The sequence below is a fragment of the Liolophura sinensis genome, chromosome 1 (assembly GCF_032854445.1).
Source record: "Liolophura sinensis isolate JHLJ2023 chromosome 1, CUHK_Ljap_v2, whole genome shotgun sequence".
NCBI lineage: Eukaryota > Metazoa > Mollusca > Polyplacophora > Chitonida > Chitonidae > Liolophura > Liolophura sinensis.
The window spans coordinates 66,007,639-66,031,743 of NC_088295.1; the positions used below are offsets into that span (position 1 = coordinate 66,007,639).

General features: G+C 38.9%; 2 protein-coding genes across 3 annotated transcripts; both read right to left on the reverse strand.

The window, feature by feature from the left end:
- Window positions 1-5,069: 5,069 nt before the first annotated feature.
- LOC135461379 (uncharacterized) lies at window positions 5,070-12,118 on the reverse strand. 2 transcript variants are annotated; one of them, XM_064738444.1, is made up of 6 exons: window positions 11,856-12,118; window positions 9,354-9,580; window positions 8,365-8,502; window positions 6,848-8,114; window positions 6,497-6,548; window positions 5,070-5,848 (listed from the first exon to the last, which is right to left on the reverse strand). In XM_064738444.1, exons 1-4 carry the CDS (start codon window positions 11,918-11,920, stop codon window positions 7,042-7,044), a joined length of 1,503 nt encoding a protein of 500 aa, XP_064594514.1. In that variant the 5' UTR covers window positions 11,921-12,118; the 3' UTR covers window positions 5,070-5,848; window positions 6,497-6,548; window positions 6,848-7,041. The 2 variants fall into 2 exon arrangements, with proteins under 2 accessions (XP_064594514.1, XP_064594513.1); XM_064738443.1 differs by lacking the exon at window positions 6,497-6,548.
- Window positions 12,119-13,019: 901 nt separating this feature from the next.
- LOC135462134 (uncharacterized) lies at window positions 13,020-21,499 on the reverse strand. Its single transcript, XM_064739503.1, has 3 exons — window positions 21,370-21,499; window positions 15,138-15,377; window positions 13,020-13,549 (listed from the first exon to the last, which is right to left on the reverse strand). The coding sequence occupies exons 1-3, from the start codon at window positions 21,374-21,376 to the stop codon at window positions 13,179-13,181; spliced, it is 618 nt and encodes a 205-aa protein (XP_064595573.1). The 5' UTR covers window positions 21,377-21,499; the 3' UTR covers window positions 13,020-13,178.
- Window positions 21,500-24,105: the final 2,606 nt, after the last annotated feature.

The following is a 24,105-nucleotide window of genomic DNA, read 5'->3' on the forward strand; positions in this document are numbered from 1 at the left end:
TTCTCACACCCACGGCACAACGCCCGTGAACCCTATGAATGAAAACAAAATGGCGGGAATTCGACTACGCTACCATTCTATAGTTTCGCATAAACGAGGAAAAAGTATAAAAATGTATAACACAAGCATTAAATGGGCAAAACCCAAAACACAAACCCCAATCATGTCTATATTTGCCTGCAAGGTGTCATAGTATAGAGAACTCTTTACCGTGAGTAACTGGCGTACGAATATCTAAATGCCAAAGGGTCATAGGGCAGAGGTCGCGGTTGACTGCACCAAATCCGGCTTGATTTGAGGTGCGGCAGTGAGGAAGCCTTGCTTCTGCTATCGTACATTCCACAGTCAGGAGTTTCCGGTTACTCATTACAAACAAAAGACCGGCAGCTTCGATGGTAGACACATTTTCCTCTTGTTTCCTCTTCAACCATTGCTGAAAACACGGCGAAACTTGCATAGACTGTACATGTACGCGCATCTGAAAGCGATAGGCCTACACTGCATATACATGTAGCCTGAAACGTCTGTAAAAATTTGTTTTCTAATGCCTAAAACAAAAACAACCGTCATTAACACGAAGGCGTTTAATTTGTTTATTTGAGTGTGCTTTAAAAATAAATTTCACTTAAACACATATCTATCGATATGTATAGGGCCTATGCACGATCCACCGACAAAAAAAAGACAAAGTGTCTGGGGTAATCTATCAACCTTCGGCAAGTAACTGTACAGATTGACTTGCATGCTACATTGTCTGGTGGACGTAAATATTATTACAATTGGTCTCCAACGAAATTAAGTGAGGGTGCTAAAGCGGATCGCCACATAGGTCTACATGTAAGCACAATTATGACTTTGGCTAATCAGAAACTGACCGGATTGAAAACGCATGACACATGGCATTACGCATATAGATAAGCCCACTTGCATATAGGCTATTTTGGCCTACGAGTGTACTTGTACACAAACCTTATAACTGTCACTAAGACACGTTGCGGCATTTGCTCTATTGATCGTATAACAGCAGTCAATTAAATTTCAACTCTATATTCAAACAGAAGAATAAGTTCTCCTATATTATATACTTAACTAGTGTAAAAGAGAAAGAAAAAAAACCAATTTATATAATACATATATATTTTATACCGTAATCGAAAACAAATTTTAAAGACTTGTAGATACAGATGACATTTGAACAGATACAAAGTAATAATCATTGAGCGGATATATGCGAATAAATTCAACCATGTAGGCTATAGACAATGTATAGGCCTATAAGCACAATCCTTACTTGTATACATGTCGACATTGATTGTATTTTACATACAATATTTTACATTGTACACATAATTGAGAAAAAGGAACACATAAGCCGTTATAGCTTTTGCAAGTGTAATCACTATGAAAGTCAAAATTCAGTGTACATGAAAGAACCTCCTGCATATTTTCATGCTAATACATTACATGCGTATATAATCCAATCAGCTTGCATATAATATTATGTATACACATACACTCATGCACATCCCATACTGCTATTATGTACTTAAAGGACCTGCCAACAGAAGCCTTATGTACACCTTGAGAACTGCGATGACATCAGGTGTGATTTCATGCAGTTTGCCCCATGTGACGTTTTATAACTGGAACTGAATGTCATTTGTACAAACAGCGTGCAATTAGAGGGAAGGAAACCATGGGCTTATTCTGTAAATTAAAGACTCAGTCATACTTTCTGACATCTCACACTACACACACCTTTTGTCACGCGTGTGGATCTAGTGTTAATCCAAAATTCTGACAGACTGCCTCTTTGAAAATTCATCATGTTTTAATCATTGTACATGTATAGATTAATTATGTATTCACTTCAGGAAGAAAGCAAGATTTAGAAAGGATTCACTGGGTACATAGATGCAGTTAAACCGACTGTTTTGATGTATGTCGTGTTTGTTTTATGATTAATTCAAGTATAACGAACAGTCTCAAAATTTCATGTTCTGATACGCGAGGAACTGCAATTTTTAAAAAACACTTATTAACTAATTTAAGTTATATGGTCCAGTAATACTAAATGAGGAGCGGATATGCATCATGTCACATTTATTCTAGTGCAATTCTTTCCAATTAAAAACATATAAATATACTGTATACTGACCAGTATTTCAACTTGCAGGCACCATGCATAAAGAATTACTTCAGCCTGTATTTATATATGCGTGTATATATGCAATTCATTTCTGTAGGTATGCCTGTATATAACATAATACTATACACAATTTCAAATCAAGTAAATACTGCATATTTAATATCATGATACAGATCTTGATTTTTGACTTTAATTATACACATGAACACTTATAAAGTAAAAAAAAAGAAACTCACACAATATTGCATACTGAACGAGCTACAGCTGTATTGCATGCGTGGAAACTGATCACTTATACACGTACAATCGTCAGTTCAAATTTACAAGAGATACCAATGGCAGAAACACTAGATAGATTGTGTATACATATGCGTAAGAACTGCATGTGTAACCAAGCCTATGTATACGTATAGACTTCATTTACTGCATATAAAGCCAAGCACGTCTGTGAATCTTCCAACAGTAATCACGATGGACAAATGTAAATTAACACGTCTGATTTTACAGGGTGCTTGGGCAGACGTTTAATTGAACAAGCAGACAGATGCTTTTGCTGATTACACTTTGTATGGTAATCAGCCACCAGACTTGTGAATCAGCTTTCGCTATATAATTGTATTTCAATCGACCATTATTGATTAATTACAAACTTACAATTACCGATCGCCAATCGACTATGTCTTTACAATATGGCTATATTACATGTACATTTGAGATATGTGTTTTACAAATTCAGCAACTTAACATTTAGAAATAACGCACGTGGGAGCAAACTGTGAGCATGGCGAGACGACCTTGAATCTATTGTCACTATGCCTATACTATACATGTACACAAGATCTGAGAGTTGTTTCATTAAGGTTCCAGCTTAACTTTCAGAAATAGCGAGGAAGCATACATTACATATACAGTACAGTGTAAGCTGTAATGCACATCACAGTGTAAGCTGTAATGCTCAGTAAAGTGTAAGTTGTAATGCACATTACAGTGGATGCTGTAATGTAGAGCCCGTGAAGCTGTATATACACAGGCTATACATTCACTATGTATATACTGATGATATTTTGAGAGTATAAATAACGAACACAGCAATAAACATTACAGATTATACAAATTAATTTTAGGCATATATGCTTGAAGCATATTTGTGTACAAATGTAATACTCGGATGCATTTCGTAAACGTTTCATGGATGTTTAGCTCTTAATCTCCATGAAGATTCACGCAGATCTTAAACCTTTAGTTGCAAAAACTGACCTCGCATATACTATATCATGCTGACGATAGTGTGCATGGTTACATAATCCTATACAAAACAGCGTGCCTAGCATTAAGACACGCATACATATGAGTACATACTCGTGCAGAAATATCTTTCACAGGCTTAAATTCTCCTGATTTTGCTGACCAAGAAATGTTTGGTCAGAAAAATAGCCAACGTTTTCTGGGTCGACAATTATGGTCAAAGGTGGTGTGATCAGCTTTTTTTCGTTTGGCCGTTTTTTTCTTGATCAGTCAGTGGGCGACCAATATTTATTTGATCAGAGCAACCAAATCCTTCTGGCAGTGTACCTTTCCCGCGCAATGGCGACTCGGGTCCAAGCTGTACTGACCTTTGTTCTGTTGTAATGCACCAGTACTATGTATGTAGGCCTACGTAATAACTAGTGTGCTAATAAAGTGTTATCACAAATTAAGGCAGGAATGAACAGCAGATTACACAACTCTGGTTCGAATTTCTTTAGTCAGGTATGGTTTCGATTTTTACTTTGAGAGGCACATAATGCATTAAATTAACCGAAGAATTTTTCTTTCTAATCAGAAAAGTTCATACGTTGGTTTTATAAATTGACCTGTATTTAGTTAAAGGATTTTAAGGTGTGTTTTGCATGTTTTTTCTATTTAATCAAATGGTTCGGCGGTTCCATTAAAAGACCAAAATAAATGCAGGAAAATCGGTGACAAAGCTGAGTTTTAACGTTTGTCGTCAGGATAGGTAATATTTGATAAACCTAGTGAAGGGACCTGTGCAAAGAATGCGTCCTTCTACCGTAACTCAAACGGATGGATTGTTTCCTCAAAGTAGCCTCCCTTGACAAAGTTCACCGGATCGTTTGGGCGTTTGCGATATAAGGGAGATTGCTATGTCAGTTATTGGTTTGGTCATACAACTCTTTTTAAAAATACATATTACCATGCACGTCAAAATCAATGGAATGATTACCCAGGAAAATAAACCATCGAAGTCACTGTCAACACATCGCATACAAACAATAGGTAAAGAAGTACATCTTCTATTCGTGCACGTGTTTCATGTTCAGGTCTAGAACACATTGTCACCAATTAACATCAACTGGTGCCAGAGGAAGAAAGTTGTTGGTCAAATACATATATAGGCGCATGCATGTAGGTATATCCTGTGAAAGCGTATAACATACACATGAGCAAAAATGTATTATTTAATTTTTCATTTCATTGTTTCTCGTGGCAACTTACTCAAGAATGCTACACCAGTAATTTTTTTCACAGGAAGAAACCCATAGTGCCTGGGGTAAACCATCGACCTTTGAGAAGTTAATGATGAACATTCTCACGTTTGACGTAGGCCTACAGATTTGCACACCACGATATGGTTTGGAGATAAGCGATCTTCAAGGAACATTACTGACTGTGCATGCGAACAGTCACACGAGCGTCGTCAACCGGTCATCGTCACCACTGTAAACACGTATATGTACAAGAACCAATCTTACCAATGTCATATCACTGTCCAGAATAGAAGAAAATCGGTCGAATCGTTCTAGATTTATTCAACTTTAAACAACTGGAAACAAAGTCATATTACTTTTCATGCACAAAAAAAAAAACAAAAAAAAAAACAAAACAAAACAAAACAAAAAACATCCCCATTCACCTCACTAAATGATGTTACACACGCATTGTCCAAACTTGAAAGCAATCAGTCACAATGTTCTTGAGTCACTCTCAGTATACAGTTAACCAACTGGGAAACAGAGATATCTCTGGCAGTCATGTTGTTTGGCGCACATCCCTGAAAACCAATTCCATCCGCTCTTTCATTGATGTCGTATCTCTTTCCATGTGATATTGGAAAGCAATCAATCACATAATTTATTGCCTGGACATTGTTTGACCTACGGAATTACGGAATCACATATAACAATGGAATTATTTGTTTCAAGTGCAAATATACAGTGCTATTAGAGTATTTGGCGGGAGTTTAAGGCCATACTTAAGAAGGGTTGACGGCGATCACATTTATGGGTTGTGCAAGGTATCGTCAGTGAACACCAAAAAATTCCCCTTGTACATAATTTGTAATACCCGTGGGGTTTTAATAGCTGTTACAAACGTGTATTAACTTTATTTACAACATTTAAACATTTTGATCAATACACACGATTGTCACGATATACGCAGATCCACGTGGTAAGCAAACAACAACCGAAAATAATACATTGGTTTTTTTAAAAACATATATTCAAGCGCTGAAGGACGCTATTACATCATACATATGTTGGCAGAAAGTACGGAAGTTATCTCCCTTTATACAGTTTTGTTAATTCTAGATGGCGCTTCTCTCTGCTCTCGTAGATCTCCGAGGGATCGTGATGTGTAGCGTGAGTATTTGTTCCAGGCTATGTCGGCAACGATCAGGGAGAGCCTCTCGTAAAACTCCTGAAATGATATACAGACCCGGTTATACATGCAGGTATATACATAAATAGTGCAACAAATGACAGGTCCACCTATCCAACCTTATTGCATCTGACACCATATATATATATACAGACGCGAGCATCCCGACAGGGGCCGATTCCAGAAAGCGTTTTTTTAAATTATTTTGTTTATTTTTTGTTCCAAAAAGTTCTCATTGTGCTACATTTATCTAAATATCACACCGTGTTCCCAGTTTTAAATTAACTCCTTGAGTCCAAAAATAAGCATCAAAACTGGTCTTGTGGAATTGACCACTGGGTAACTTTTAGCACATAGTTGCTGTCTATAGTTTCACTGTAACATTCAGAACAGGTTTTAACGGTTCTGTTTTATCTAATCTTAGCGTACGGCTGTGGTGACTTTCAACGGTGACAGCTGTCAAAAACAACTTAGTTGGGTGGTGAGCCCAATAGTAAGCTGGTTCGGCATTTCCAGTATGTTCCCAGTATATTCATCAGTGAGGGCATTTCCGACCACTCACCGAATATATGCATAAAACAGATTGGTTATAAAAACTATATAATATGCCTCAAAATGAAACTTAATTTCATTTGTTTTTGCTGTTTCTTCGTTATGTTTAAAACCATACTTTTTGTTTTATAGTACCTTTTAAACTGTCCTTCAAGATTTCTACTCACAGCGACAAAGACAGCCGCAACTACAAACCACAAGGGACATCATGTGACTATACAATAGAGACCTTTAGTTAAAAGTTCAACTGGTTACATGTAACTCCAAACTAGGTAAACAAAGAAAATTTGTAGTTTGAATTTGGAGGTTACAGGTTACAAGTTGTAACTTCTAACTACAGGTGTTTGTTATGCTTACAATTTAATAGCATTCCCCATGGGAAAATTACGTCTGGTCGATATTTCACTAAATAACGTAATCAAAAAACGCTGTGGTTTGCCGTTGTTGTGGTTGTCGCGTTCAGTGGAAAATTGTAAAAAAAATCACCGTATTTGATCCCGTGTACGTGAGGCTCCGAGCTAGTCTCAGCGTCGGACTTGGAGTACAGTTCACTGTGTCATGTGAACGATTGAAATCGAAATCCATTTTGTCCACGGATTTGTTCAAATTGTGACTGACTTCCTCTTGTTGATAACACTGTGTTGACGATGGCTCTAAACTGGAATCTGCAACGGAGCTCTTCAGACAGCCCTCCGATTTGATGAAGAAAAATTTACCGGGTTCGATTGTGTCTGGATCGGGAATACCCTCTTCTTTAATTGTCGAATTCGCCTGGGGAGTTCCAGTTTCTCGTGAAGGTCTGCAAAATGATCGTCAAGATCAGCAATGTCTGGGCGCGATTTCACAATGGATTCGCGCACGTTTGAGTACTGAGAAGGAATATCCCTTGACCTGGTTTGACACAACTGATTCCAGCTTCCACCGACGAATTTAGTATCAAAACTGTCCTTGGCCAGGAGTAAAGTACCCGTCATGCTGCCTCGAAAGTAAGGCGTCGACTCGTAGTTTTCATCTTGCAAGAAAGCCTCTGTCCGGATGATAACGGATGTAGGGGGTGTTGTTGCTGTCTCTGTCTGAGTGGACACCGACGTGAGGTCCTCTTCCAACTCAAACTCGTCAGACAAGACCTGCTCCCCGACGACGGTAAATGGTTCCCTGTGCACCCAGGGCGATCTGCCCTCTCTACTGTGTCTGTGAGGCCGTCGTTTAGCTCTGTAGCGTGGGGATTTCGCCCCATAGACAATTACTTTAGAGCCGATCAACCGTATCTTGGAATGGTCGTGATTACAGCTTTTCCTCAGGCACAACAAGGCACTCAAGATATCATTTGGTATCTCCTGTGGTTTGTGTAGACTATAGACCTTAACTGTTGGAGGCGGTGGACGGAATGGTCTTAGCCCAAGTCGAGGAGCATCGTTAATGGTCCTTTCCTCCCTATCTTCAATCAGATCTTCCGTCTCTGAATTTATTGACCTAGTGGCTATTCGGTTCAAATCTGGAGCTGCTGCCGTTCGGTGCAAATCGCCAGAAAATGGAAGAGCTTGTTGGGTAACAGCGCTAGCCGGCCCTTCCCCGGAGTTTCCTATCTGTGCCACCGGTACTCCCTCTAAGACGTACTCAAAGTCTTCCAACCCGATTGTGTCCTCTTGGACTGTGCCGGGTTCATCTCTATTTGTTGTGTTTTGATCTTCCTGAGATTGACCCAAATGTGTAAGCTGTTCATCTTCATTTTTCCGAGATTTTACGGAGAGAACTGTAACATAGAGCAGTTGGCTTGATTTGAGACAAAACTTAAATTGTCTTCTAAGGCAAGGAATTAATCTTGAAAATTACAAGTTTGTAAGCTTTCATTAAAGATGAAAAATTGCTAGAAAAAAACAAAACAAAACAAAAAACTTCAGACAGTTCTTCGGACATGATTTTGAGTAAAAGCAAGAGTATTAAAAACTCAACAGATTAACAATTGCCTTAGAATATACCAGTACGATTATGGTACAACGTACGGTCATAAAAACTGCACCCATCAAATCCACCCATCAAGCATGACACCAAACAAAGCACTAGGCTGGTGAGACCAAACCCCATGGCAAACTCCAGCACAGCTTTCCCACAGCGTAGATTTGTGACTTGATTGTAGGCATCTGTAAAATACAAGAGACATGTAACAACGACCTGAGATTGGCCGGAATGTGTAAGCTCTTTATCTTCATTTTTTCCGAGATTTTACGGCGAGAACTGCAACACAGCGCAAGATGAATGAATAAATGAATGCTTGGGGTTTTAACGTCGTAAGTAGCAAATTTTCAGTCATATAGCGACGAGCAGTCATTAGATGGTGTGTACATTTACTGTGTCTTCTTGCAGCATGGCGAGCCCATGCCGCCCAAAAATAACAAGAGGAGATAGACGAAGAAGAGAGACTGGCCTCAGGATCATGAAGATGACTTGGGTTTGAATGTGTGAGATGTAGTTTTATATTTAAAGCAGTTATTTCTTTAAACTGGAACTAACGTAGGGGATAATTAGATAAAAATTAAGAATTGTGTTAGAACTTCGTGACAAAAATTAAATTCTACGATGAAGAATAATTCCGAAAGGTATGACTAAGTTTCAACCTAGTCTGACATAGTTTTCTGCGCATGGAGTTTGTAGTAATAACAACCGATCAGAAGTTGAGGGACTTCTTTTCAAGAAAGTCGCAATTGGCTCTTCAAATCTATATTAACATATTGTTAATTTTCACCGTAATTTCATACGAAAAATTTTTGCAGATGGGCCATTAATGACTGCTAAAGACAGTGAGGCTGAGGCGCTCCTTGCCCGACGGGTGCTAAATGAGTATCGGATCTTGGAGAATGCTTTTGAGACTTTTTTTTTTAACAAGTGAAAGTGATAACTTTGTGGTACGCTTGTGAGGCTTACTTCGTTTATACAGAACGCTAACTGGAAATGTAAACTATGAAAGATCATTCTTACATCAGCTCTTCCTTACCATACCAAAATGCCGAAACCCACGCCGGTATCGCGACGGAAGCAATACGGACTTGATTCCAGAAGGAAGAGATACAACTATGTTTATCCGGCGATTGGGTCTTCTCTGAACCGCTCCGAACTAGTTCCGCCGAGTTCAGAATATTGGTGACAACTTTGCCGAGTGTATCGGGGATGCCTTTCTCTTTCCTTCCAACGTCTCCAGGATACTTCAGGCAATCTTCACCACTGAGAAAGGACCGATCAGATGCAAATGCGGATTAATGCCATTTATCTTGAATGGCGACGAGACGAAATGAACCAAAATCTTTTGAGGCCTTCTAAACTGCAGTCTCAATCTCACATACCCTTTCATTGAGAAGTAACTGTGTTAAATTTATTTGTGTATATTCGTTGTTCGAGGTTACGCTTACCACAGGCGCTCAAAACCAGAATAAACCCTACAAATGCCATATACCAGCCTCCTACATTTATAAGCAGTAAAGGTATGAAACGACTTTCGGCTGGCACCACCCATTGTCTCCAAAATTCAAAGCCTTCAGCCTGCAACTTTTTCACCCCCTTCCTACTTGTGGGTATAATCTTCTCGAATCCACTGTAAGTATTTCCAAAACCAGTGGTATTTTGTCCCGATGGCACTCGTATGTGCTATCTGACCTCATAAGGCATCGGTTGTGCCCACGCGCCATCTTGCTTAGAAAGAAATTTGTCTCTACTATCTATCTATATCTATATCTATATAATATATATATATATATATATATATATATATATATATATTATATTTAGTAGAGTAATATGGACGCGTGGACACAACCGATGTCTTATGAGGTCAGGAAATGTGAGGCTCCATATATACATGTGCAATCTCACCACAGTGAAATAACCATCTTTTGTAACATTTTTTTGTTAACTATCATTGTGGCACAATTTTCTGTTAGTATTTGTCATAACCTGTAATGAATAACATAAGGAATGAGTGTCCGTGTGTTTGTGGCAGCGTGACTTCAGACGCAAAGGATTGTGGGATCGTGCACTCCTTTACCATCCTTGAGACGATCGCCACGTTTTGATTATGTCCTAACGAAATTCCCTTTTATTCTTCTTCAGGTATGAATTCACGCAGATTCCTTTATCCATATGATAGTTGTTGATAGTTACTTGTATAGTTATGCCGAATGAGCACATTGTTGTATTAATTAGTAGATTAGCTTACAAAGTAGTTGTCTATCGGTCACCTTCAGACGTCGTTGTTGTTTCCATTTAATTAACATTACGTAATGTTACGCTTCGCATTCGCTAGATTTCTGATTGAAATAACAACAGTTTTAGCTCAGTATATTTAACGATAAGTTGTGTCTTTTAATAGTTTATAACGCAGTAAAGCTAGATAGAAAGCCTGAGTGGCTCAGAGGAATATTTCCTTACGTATTCGTAGTAGAAATCCACGAATGTGTGCGATGTCAAAAAAATGGGCGACTACTTTTGTTGGAATAATGGAAATAAGGGGCTTAACTCTAAATGTCAAAAGACAATATGTGTCTGGGAAGTGTAATATATTGTAACTTTCTTTATTTTTTTTTTTCCAAAACTGTATAGGGGTTTTGCAGAGTTAACAGTTGTTGTATAAGTATATATAGATTTATTTCTTTAGTTCATATTTGTGTAAAGCAAACTCATGTCACAATTCATTTAAACACATTGTATTACTTTATTTCAATTAATTTACAGTATCCCATGAAAATTAATTATGATTTGTTGTTATTTAAATCGTGCAAACATTTACCATCCTTGAGACGATCGCCACGTTTTTGATTATGTCCTAACGAAATTCCCTTTTTATTCTTTCTTCAGAATAAAACCATGTGAATGTTATACAGTATGTCATCTGGGTCTTACAGAAGCACATACAAATGCCACTGGGACAAAATACCACTGATTTGGGAATATTAACGGTGGATTCGAGAAGATAATAGCCCCAGGTAGGGATAGAAGTGGAAATGTTGGAGGTTGGAAGGCTTTATTTCTTTTTTAATTTTTGAGACATTGGATGGTGCCGACCGAAAGTCGTTTCATACCTTTACTCCTTATATATATGTAGGACGCTGGTACTAGTATATGGTATATATAGGGTTTAGTCACATGACTGTTTTAACTGTAACAAAAATAGTAATCAGACTCGAAACTCGTTTAGACTTGCGTAACTAGTACACCAGTAGGCGTAAGTTAGAAAACTTTCGGCAGAAGACATATAAAATCACTTGGCCATAAAGGGCCTGCGTGGAATGACAATGCCTCAGCTACATGGCGGTGTACTTATCGATGAGATACCATGGGACAGTGTCAACAAAACCATCCTAAATATGACAACATATCTCTTTAACATGCGTTGCTATGACAGTTACAATTGTCTTAGTCTGCGATAACTTTTGTGGTACATTTGGACCTTTTATCAGCCCTTCCACGATTACAAAGCGTTCTATGTGAACTCGTTGTAACTTACCGAGTGCACATAGAAAACACCACAATCCATACTGCAACAGCAAAGACACCGCAACCCACTCTCATGGTTTGACAATCAAAGACGTTTACAGTATTCGCGTGGCAATTACGAACTATCACTTGGGTGTTACATTCCGTCCATGGTTCAATTGGGTCAGTTTGAAAGGACGACGGTTTAGCCGACGTCAACAAAATGGCGTCATAGCAGAACAGTATGACGCCATAGTATGACGCTGTAGAAATTGAGGGAATCTGTTTGACGCTGGAACGACGAAATGGAAATACAAATGTGTTACCTTGTAAAGTTGGAGCGCTGCCTTAAAGGGCCTTTATTTGTTGTTGGGAGTAGAAAGTCCCCGAGTGTGAACCATATGTGATTTTTGAATTCGATATCAAATAGAGCTTACTAGACTGTATGAACTCCGTCTAGTCCACGAAAGTCCTATAGTGTTGACTTTATTCATTTCAAATATTGTACAGAATTGCTCGTTTTTTATTCCTTATCTAAAGATATAAAAAAATATTCTACATTTTATGAATTGAAAAGCGTCAAGCCAACAGAAAGCCGGTTTGTGTATCGGCTGACAGTGGAATGTCAGTGCGCATGACTGAAACACTGTCGATCATCTGACACATGAAGTCAAGACAACAACAACAGCCGACCAACCAATTCACTCGAATTGTCCTAAGGTTATTCTGTATATATTAGCTTACCTGTCAGTCTTATTAACATTGTGGATTTCCACCCATAGATGTGGTGGATATTTAGTCAGGGCAGATACTATCTACTGATAAAAATTCTTCATCCAACAGCCGGTGTGTAGCCGGCATAGCTTGTAAATAGTCATGTCGCTATGATTTCCCATGACAGCCTGTATAACGGATAATGCTGCTATGAGTCTATCAGTTAGAGGGCTGAAGAGTATGACGAGCTACACCCGCTGAAATTATGAGCGTGTCTAATCACTGACAGTTTCTATAATAAAGCAAACAACGAATAGAATACTTGAAAGGGGCGAGGCAGGAAATGAAGCTTGCGTGTGCACGTAGCCCAGCTTTCTCGCTTTCAAATACAACAACAACGTAATTCTTCAAGACTATGATTACACATATACTGGCTCACATGATACAAAATAAATGAATGATTATGGCTTTACGCCTCTAGTTATTCAGCCATACATTTGTTCCAGTGAACCTGCTGTCTATTTTTGGATGAGTTTTTAGCTCAAGCAGAGCATATATCAACAAGCGTGGAACACGGTGAATGGACCGTACATGTAAAATGTCAGAAATGCTTAAAGAAGATCCACAACTGTTTAACGTTCTAATACTGTTGGTCGAGTTTATATACGCCCACGTGACCGCAACGTCTGTCGCGAAGACGTCCCAGGAAGTGCAGAGCTGCTTGCTGATTGGTTAATCCATCCGAGCACTCACTTAGCAGAATAAACATGACGTCATCAGTGTTAGGCGCTAAGTGTTTGTAAAATGAAACACGCTGAAGGCAGAGTTCTTCTGGACATTTCCAGAGGACGAAATCCGCCCCTGTCCACGTTCGCCATGACATCGCCAAACTCTCAGCGTTCCCGTCCGTCTTGAATGCCATTAGGTAATAAATTGTGTTGTCACTTGTTGGCCGTTTCGGCAGTATTGTCGTGCCTTCTCTGGCAATAGTTTCTTCTTCTTCATACATACCTTCAAATACAGACAAACTTATTTATTTCGATATTGATTTAAATGGTTTAAATTAAATTCAAATTATTTTATCTTTGGCCTAAAACAGTATCTGTCTGATTTGTGAGTGGGAGAACCCATCGTTACTGACCAATTCAGTAGAAAACATACAAAAAAAAAAATAAAATAAAAATAAAACTGCAACCGATTCAGAGAAAGCAGGAATACAAAATGGCTCTTTCGTGCGCTTTGTCTCACTGAAGGGCACCCCAATAAAATAATCATTTATTTATTTGCTTGTTGTTTAACGCCAAACGTAAAAATCTTTCCCTTATACCATGGCGGTCATTTTCATAGGTAATTGAAACGGAGTGTCCAGGGTAAATAACTGACCTTTGGAAAGTCAGTGAGGAGCTTTCCCACATGGGACCCTCAGGTATGCCCCTCATTTTGGTGGCAGATATGCGGACGTCAGCTAATTTAACCTTAGGCTACGGCCAGCTCACGAATGCTTATATGGATGTTGTTTTACTTAAAGAATCCAATGAAATCCTGCAAATATCGCAAGGTTAAGTGAAAATGGCCTCTGACGAGCGTAGTTACGTGCTAGTTACATTACCCACTATCGGTCCGAAGGCAGATCATAACGTCTGATTTCGTCAAATTTGGATTTCCATATTGTTTCAGTGGGAGCTCACCATGTTTTGTGGATATATATTCAGGACGCTGAACGGGCTGATACAGCCGGCCTCCCGTACACCGAGCGATGATCTCGACTGGTGGCTTCTTCTCTTTCGGAAATAATGACGTCACGTCCCAATACGTCATGCTGACGTACTGGAACATCGCTGAAAGGTATGCGCAGAACTGACGACGTCATACAGTATTTATAGGCAATTGTAAAAATATCATATTTGTTGTGCTTTTTGACATTTTCGGATAAAATGGTCAAACTGGACGGCACTAACCGCAGCTAAATGAACAATTCCCCCCACTACATATAAAGGTGCCCTGCTTGGAATTGTAAAGATTCGTTTTAAGTATTTTTGAATCTCGATCAAGCATCCAGATCACACTACCAGGCTTGAATCAAACTGGTGAGCGACCTAAAGGCGATGTTGCGGCAAATCCATCAACAACATTTACCACGTAGACAGACTGATAAATGCCCATTGAGACATAACGTCCTTGGTGTAGGTAACTACAGAAGGCACCCCAAGAACGCAAATCTCCTCTGCAGCTAAATGTCGTGACAAGAGACAATACAAACTCCTATGTCATAACGATCAACATCAAATTTAATGAACTGGTGCTTGGCACAAAGTGAATTTAACTGTGCACAAAAGTTTCATCCAAATCGATCCCGTTCAAAACTTTTTCTATGGAGTTGCTAACAAACAGACAGACAAACAAACGCAGGCAAATACATAATACCTCCTTGGCAGTGGTAAAGACAGCCACACAGCATGCAGACGGAACCCAATTCAGCGGCAATGTTTGTACAAATGTTCGAATACAACTCACATTATGACAGCACGAGAGACATCGTTCAGGGATATATTGAAGGCACATCCAATGGATAAACTTGCAATCGATTAGCAATACTTACGATCTCGTTCTAGACTTTTCAGGAGAAAACCCTCGGCGTAATATTTCTGCCGTTTGGCATTCCTGCAGGGTCGCAGCCATTCCAGAAATTTGCCGCCACTATCCTCATTATCAGCTTCAAAAAATCGGAAATTTGCGTGAATGTGGATATCGTCATTTCGTGTTTTGTCCATGGAGGAATATCTTCTTCCATGCTTATTACCATCTTGGGAGTAGTCGGGATTTGCTTTCACCCGAGCACCTGGAAAGAAACAAGAAAGAGAGCAATTTATATCCTGGCTTCCAGCAATGTTTTGGCTAGTGGATATCCGATACAGCAGACTTACAGCATAGAGAATAAATCCAGAGCAGCGACGTCAGTGTCATAGACACACATCATCAACTGAGCCATGTAATGTCCTTTACTCAAACTGCCATACATACCATTCTATGATACACATGCACTAGCGGACACATTCTGGTCGTAACACACACGTGAATTGAGTCAAGGAATCTCCTGAAAACACGACGTGAATCTCTGAAACTCCCATGGTTGGGCATACCTGTACTAGCGGACATACTCCGGTCGCGACACACGACGTGAACTGAGTCATGTAATATCCTAATCTCTCGTGGTTAGGCATACCTGTACTAGCGGTCATTCCATTCTCCAGTCGCGACACACAACGTGAACTGAGTCATGTAATATCCTAATCTCCCATAGTTAGGCATACCTGTACTAGCGGACCTACTTCGGTCGTGACACACGACGTGAACTGAGTGATGTAATCTCCTAAACTCCCATGGTTAGGCATACCTGTACTAGCGGACATATTCTGGTCGTGACACACAACGTGAAATAAGTCATGTAATATCCTAATCTCCCACGGTTATGCATACCTGTACTAGCGGACATACTCTGGTCGTGACACACAACATGAACTGAGTCATGTAACATCCTAATCTCCCACGGCTAGGCATACCTGTACCAACGGACATACTCTGGTCGTGACACACGATGTGAACTGAGTCATGTAGCATCCTAATCTCCCACGGTTAGACATACCTGTACTAGCGGACATACTCTGGTCTCTGGTCGAGTCACTCTGGTCGAGTCGCGGCATTAAAGGGAGTGTGCGGACAACCTTATTGCATTTCAGATATAGGCCAGTGTGTAGCATTACACGACCGGGTGTTCAAAATTGGGACTGCGGAGAAATTATATATAAGAGTGAAACCGTTTGCTCATAACCCTCAAAATATACAGATGAAGATCCTCATGTTTAAATTAGTCCAAATAATGGCAAAAAGTTGGCGATTAAATCTCGTGACACACAGTTTAAGACAATCATTGTCCCATGCTAATTTATTAATTAGTTTCACGTAATACAGTGTATGTGTAAGACCTAGGTTGAATGGAGTGCCTCGTAATCCACTTTATTATTTCCTCTTGTAAAATTGCAAACCTGCATGTTGACTGTATTAAATCTAGAATGAACTATTGTATAAAACAATAAAAATTTAGAGCAGACTTACAGCAAAGAGACTAAATCCAGAGCAGCGACGACTGTGTGTTATTTGAGAAATGGTCACATGTAATATGGTGAAATACGGCCTTTTGTCAATTTACCTCCGTAAGGGGTTCCGCCACCAGAATATCAGTTTATGCAGGATGCTTACACACCAGCAATTGCACGTCTCCTAGCACCATGGATTAAGCAGATAGACGCTTTGTGCATAAAACGACGTTACTCTCTCGGGCCGAATAACGCACAAAAACCAACACTGAATTAGTGTTATTTGGATTCGTGTATAGCTCCTTTCACCGTAACAGTTTATATTTTGCTTGCCATATTAAATTAGATTTTTTTCATGTGTGATTTTGCAGCAAAGTTGGGATATTATATGTAAGGGCTTTGAAGTGTGTTCTTTTAGGTTACTTTGCATTTGGGCAAAACCTTTGAACATCTTGGAACCAGTGGACTGATCCTTCTGAAATTTTGTATCCAGGTCGATCAATACTACATATATAACGTTTGAAAAAGACAATAAAATCCGACTTTATTAAATAAGACTTTAGAAGCAGCTCGCCATTGTAAACCTTTGATATATTCAGGTGTATTATGGGCCAGTGTTTCCGAATTTGTTTTTGTAGTTTGTCTATACATGTGTGCAACGTTTTGATATGATCAAATACTAAGGTATTATGATATTGCTGTTACGTTATTTCGATTGTTTGTAACTAAAAAAAAAACTATGAGAGCGAGAAATTTGTAATTGGCACTGAATTGTATCCCAAGCATCGTAAGTGCTTTCTGTACCAGTGGTCTGTGAATAAATTTGATATTTGAGTAATAGTTTTCTCGCTATAATTATTTAAATGAAAACACTGTGTTTAAGGAATACAAATTTAAGCCTATTCATTTAACATAGAGCTAGAGGATAACTGAACTTTGATTAATTTATTCAGAGGATTACATGATCTTGAAATGCCTACTTTACTGCCCACGATTCCCCAAAGCTGACTTTCTTAAAATACCAACATCACTGGTGCTGAACGATTATGTTGTACTGACACAAAAGCTGGAGGCAATTAGTGCAGATTGATTGGAACCCATGAAACAGCTGGCAGTTCTATTTTCCCCCTATTTCTTTGATATAACCAAGTCAAGAATTTGACGAACGAAATGATGTACAAAAAGAACCCTAATCCTTCTAATTTTTAGGACAAATATTAGTAGCGCTGAAAGCAGAATATTACGTTTGTTTCTCAGCTTTTTTAAAAAGTAAGGTTGTGGGTAAGTTGCTTGTTAGATGGTCTAATCATGTGAGAAAGAAAGAAACTAAATATTCCCGCTACAGGTACATGTACATTGACTAAAAGGAGCAGACCAGGTGTCCCAAATATTATAAGAAATAGTGTACATACACGTCTTGATTACAACATTCTGTCATGCTGGCTTCCTCTTCGGCCGTACCTGCGAAGGTCTGGCAGCAATCTGCGGATGGCCGTGGGTTTCCCCCGGGCTGTGCCTGGTTTCCTCCCACCATAACGCTGACCGCCGTCGTATAAGTGAAATATTCTTGAGTACGGCGTAAAACACCAATCAAATAAATAAATAAATACAAAATTCTAACCTTTGTTTTACAGCAAAATGCAAATGAAAATGTTTCTTGATAAAGTGAAATAGATATTTTACCAAGGAGCTTTTCAATAACGTTGCCAAGAGCATCAGATTTTGAACGCTGCATGTGATGACTTGTTTCATGTTGACCCCCATATTATAGTTACACTTATCTGAGGTTAAAATACTGAAAAATTACTCACATCGTTCAAGAAGCCCTCTTGGTCCTCTATATTTCATTATAACGATGCTCCCAGGTAAAAAAAAGTCCGTGTATCGTTCTCGGAACAAGCTATCTACTAGAACAGAGTACATACAAATGCATAGCCTGCGGCTCTGCGCTCTGCTCGAGATTTAGCTATGTATATGGATGGCTTCTGGTCTGTAGGCCTATGAGCACCTAACCCATTTGTCTGGAACAGTCATTAATTCGCTAATAAAACCCGGACCCATGGCCTGTCGCAATGTTTATTCGTCTATGGACATGTATTTACTTCTGCTAATGCATGTATGACAGTCATACACTTTGCGTCGGGCAATATCGCGCACTTGGAGATTGACAATACATATATAGCGGAAGCGAAACCGTGGTTTGCGGCAAATTGATCCATCGCTCTCAGGCCCACTACACTTTTATGAAAGATAACTCGCTTGGAACGTGACTCGATCAATCAGATCAACTGTATGCAATTCCCAAATTCCCATCTGCACTGGACGGGATATATATATATATATATATATATAAGAATCTAAGAATCTAACTACATCGCGGGACTATATGAGAAGAATTGCAGATATTTTTTGTACGAATCACCCAGCTCTTAACTTACACTTTCCAGCTTGGTTAAAGGTTGGTCGCATTATAGGGTCAACATGTAAACTATTCTCGGTTTTCTCACACCATAATGCTGACCGCCGTCGAATAAGTGAAGTATTCTTGATTGTTGCGTAAAACACCCATCAAACAAATAAATAAATATGTTAATAAATATGAACCTCCGATACTGATGTATACATGTACCTATATGTGGTTAAGAGGTCTTTCCCACGATACGCGGCGGACTAGACCTATTAACGATAATTGTGCTCTTGTTTATCCGATCAATAATGTACAAAGTCAGATACCTTACATCCCCAAGAGACCTCGGATCTATAAACCCGCTGCCATCGAGTCTTTATATAATCCCTTTGTACACGCATTAACAAATTAATTTTATTTTCAATTTGCAAAGAAGAGAACATCATTGATGCGAGAATATATATGTCAGACATTTTATATGACTTTATCGTCCCTTGTATACAAGTGGGTGACTTTATTATCTTTGCAAATGATAAAGCTTGTTGCTTCCATGTAAACAAATATACACACTGTTAATATTTGCTTGTTTATGCGTAACAGTGTGCAGACAGTTTGCGAACTCAGGACTACTTCTACATGCATACGAGTTCGAATCCAGCTCATGTCAGCTCGGTCGAGACACGCCTTACCGTACGTAAAAAACTAAACACCTGGAAAAATTTAAATGAAACATTTACATACATCAGCCAAAGATGCCCACGCATGCAAATTTTCCTGTGCAAAAGCAGAAGGCGGTATCCTGACAAATAATGGACGTGACCAAGAACGATGAACATAGATTGTGGAATGCAATAATTTTAATGCTAAAATATCATACAGTGAATTTAAGGAAGCCGTAAGATTATTTCAGCGGCGTTTGATCTGATATCACCGTATTACCTCCTAGGTATACATGAACATAAAAGGTAAAAGCATACAAATTTTATCCCAACATATATATATATATATATATATATATATATATATATATATATATATATATATATATATATATATATATATATATATATATACGGAGCAGTTTGTTTAACAAATGGTGTAAACATGTTACCTATGTCAACAGCTGTGTTTTAATACCAATGCCGCCTGTCCGGGGGCTACATTAATGTTAAATCACGCTGATTTCTATTCGCTTTTTAAATACGCTCAATGTCGCTGAGTAAACGCCACGAATCCTGAGCTGTATCTTGAAGGATACATGAAAACGTATTATAAGACGGAGAGTGTGGTTTTAAGGAAAAATGAAGACAGATATGAAAGATAAATTAGAGAAAGGACTATTTTATATCGCTTAATAACCTCTCTGTTATATGCGTGTTTTTCGTACATTCTGTTCAGAATTGGCGTCATCAGTGAACGTACTTGGAATGCGAGGCCAGCATAGCGCCCCCAATACGGGCCCTCTCCCAACAAAGTTGTTTTGGCAACTATCACCCTTGACGTCAGCACAGCAGACTATTTAATTTCCGGACGTGAGCCTTAGGAGGACTGTAGTTCAAAGTTCGTTTATATTAATTTTTTAGTCAATATTTATTTACTTACCTGGTGCTTACGTTGGCTTGTTAGTGTCGTGCAATCTCATTTGAATTTTTGGGGATTTTCCTACATATACTTACTAGTAAGGCGGCTTATCAAGTTGTTTATCAGTAAAGGTATTTGATCGGCTTGCACAGAAAATATTACTTTTTAGCGAAGAAAATTCTTTTTCACAATCGTTTTCAATTTTTTCACACAGGGAATTGTTTTTCTGCAAGGAAATTTTTTTTTCTACATGAAAAATATGTCCACCGCGGTATTTTTCATGTGGAACAATGATTTCCTCGTAAAAAATAATTTCCTCGCAAGAAAAAAAACCTCCAAAAAAACTATTTCACATGTAAAAAATTGGACTGCTACTACTACATGTAATTTCCTTCGCTAAAACGCAAAGCGTCAACTAATGTCACTGATGAAACGGCTTGATGAGCCGCCTAACTAGCAAGTATATCTATACAACTGCCAGAAAATTTAAATGTAATGGCATGGCACTAATAAGCCACCGTAGTTTCGTATTACTCAAGCATTTTTCCAGGTGAACCACCGACTTTTGCCGGATACGTGCAGTACTTGTACGTGTAAAAATGTACATGTGCATAGCTATAACAGTTCCTGTGAATAAATGCGTGCATGTATATACATACACATGCCTACACATACAGTGTGTATTAATGGATCAGAGAAAATCACACCATGCGTGCATATAGAAAACATAATCTTGGCCATAATCTTACCCGCCATAGTGGAGGCCTACGTTTAGATATTTCTTCAACAGTATAAGCGTTGGGTCCAACATTAATCAGATGATAAAGTGCACTGTTGTACACGTAGAATTACCGGCCTCTGTAACATTTCCTCCCTCATATTTTCCTTGCAATACTGACTGCTTTTCACAGCTTAATACATGCCGGATTGAACATCTGTCTCAAGTGCTGTTAGTGTAGACGTACATTGTGCAAATACATCTATTAAAATACAATTGTTTTCTGTACTTCATACTTGCCTGCGGTCGATGGATGACTGCAGGCTTTTTTACAACTTAAATAACGGTATTCTTGCATCTGTTACATACCAATTCGTCGCAGCCAGCTGTTACACTTGTCACTGCAGAGCGAAACCATATACTTAAAGGGATGTGTGTACTGCCGCTATTCAAACTGAATATATAGAGAAATGAATCGCGTATTCATCGCTCCTAATTTGATAAATAGGATCAGCTACTTTACGCAAACACGTGTATATAGGTTATGTAAATATATCGGAAAGCTTTAATGTATACACTAGGCTATACGCGGCGATGAACAAAAACATACCGTTTATGTGCACACGTATAGGTACAGATACATATGTTTATGGGTAGTGTAGAGTACAAAATATATATAACATGCAGTTATCATCATTCAGAGAAGGACTTGTTTTGTTTTCATTGGTTGACATGTACAATATAACGAGACTATAAGAGCCCGGGGTTACATGCATATTAGTTTCCACATGCATGTACCCCAGGTGTAAATCTATAGGCTATCAATTATGCATGATTTATGTTCGAAAGAGTTGTCTCTATATATGTAGCAATTACAAAACTGGGTGTTGGGTTGAAGTATTGTATAGTAAATGCAGTCTTTCAAGTTACGGTACAAAGAGAAAATGTGTATGGCGTATGGTTCAGTTGCCTTTTTGGGATGGACTTGTGGTAAACAAATGAGTGTGGATGTGAAGTACGATTACGCTGTGTATGGTGCTTGACCTAAGGCGTTATCCTCGCTACGATATAGCAAGGCATACTGTAAGCCGGTCCCGGATTAACGAGGTCGCGGGCTCGAATCCACCTCGCTCTCCTTGAAAGAGGAAGGCAGTTTTCTGACTTCTGTAATTGAACACTGTGCCAAACATATGTACTTGTGTAGGTGTTTACAGTGTTTTGCGTGCAGTAACGGTTATATAAACTTTCGGACAATTTTTATGGAATTTTAAGAATGGAGAGTAGAATGTCGTACTGTTGAGTGGAATGTAGCCTAAAAGGCGATACTGGCCATTAAGAAGCATTCACTTCTCGCTGATTTGGCTACAGATTAACGCTGTCAATAAGGAGTTTTGTAAAGTGTATTCGCACGAATTAAACTCGACAAATGGCGATCGGCAACACCCGATCAATACTAGTACACACGTAATAATTTGCTCTGGATTGCACTTTGGTTTCCTCTACACACAGACCTAATTACAGTCCTTTAACGGAGTGGGAGTCGGAGTGTAAAAAAAAAAAAAAAAAAAATTACTAAGCATTGAGAATTATAGGCCTCCATATAAGCCGAAATTGTTTTATTATGAGCGAATAATACTTGTATTGGAGAGCTCTAACGTTGCTTTGGGATAATATAAGCTACCGGTATCCTCAAAATATGACCGCTTCGAAACCCCATAAATTCTACGAAATTAATGTGCCTTTACAGAGTTGGCCCTTAATATTAACCATATCTGTACATATGTACATGGAGTTACACATAGGTCTAGTCCATGTAATCTGCCAAAGGGTCGCCCATACATGTACATGTACTAAAGAAGCCTTTTGTCTAGTGTGGGTTGATAACATGTAGTTTTATGATTGTCAAGGTGTCCTGCATTTGAAAGGGTTAAGATGAGGAGTCGCCTTTTCAATCAAAGATGCTATAGTTACTAGGCAGAAAAAGGCCTCTAAATGACTTACACAGGCTGGCAAAAGCCGGTAGGAATGGAGATCGATAAAGTATAAGCTGCATGATTCTTTTGTTGAATTAATTAAGGTAACAGGCACCATGTATTGCATGTTTAAGTTGGCCTACGTTTAATAGCCCACTCGGACTGCACGTTACCTACACCATTCTATTGGCCTACTTTCTTTATTGGAAAAAAAAAATTAAGAAATTAAATCACAGATCGGTCTCCACTGTATTTGCATAAAAGTTTAAAATATTGGACTACATATATAATCTGTCTCCGTCCTAAGGTGAACAAGATTTCAAGCATCTATCCCATCTCTGAATGCTATGAGTTTCAAGATCAACTGAAATCAGGATCCCATTAGCACTTCCATTTCTCGGAAGAATGTAATGTAATTCTGTGTATTTTAGGGTATAAGGTCTTTTTTTTTTTTCGCTGCCAGCGTGCGATTCCTGGTGTACAGGTGCAGGCTTGGTATCAGAATGATGGGAATTGTCTAAGCTTTTGGGCAAGTATGCGTTTTAATGATGTAAGTTTGAAATTCCAGGCGAGAGGACACAAGGAGACCAGTGGTGTGGCGGCTGCGAGTGACGTCCCCTTGGCGTTGCAAGACACACCTTCCAGCGAGACCCGACATTGCTCATATAGAACAATGGTACGTTAATAGTGACGTGTACAAAATATCGTGCGACAAATGTACGATAAATAAATGTCGTACGCCGCTTTGTAAAAGTGGCCCCAGATTTTTGACGGTCAACCTAGGTCAAGATTTT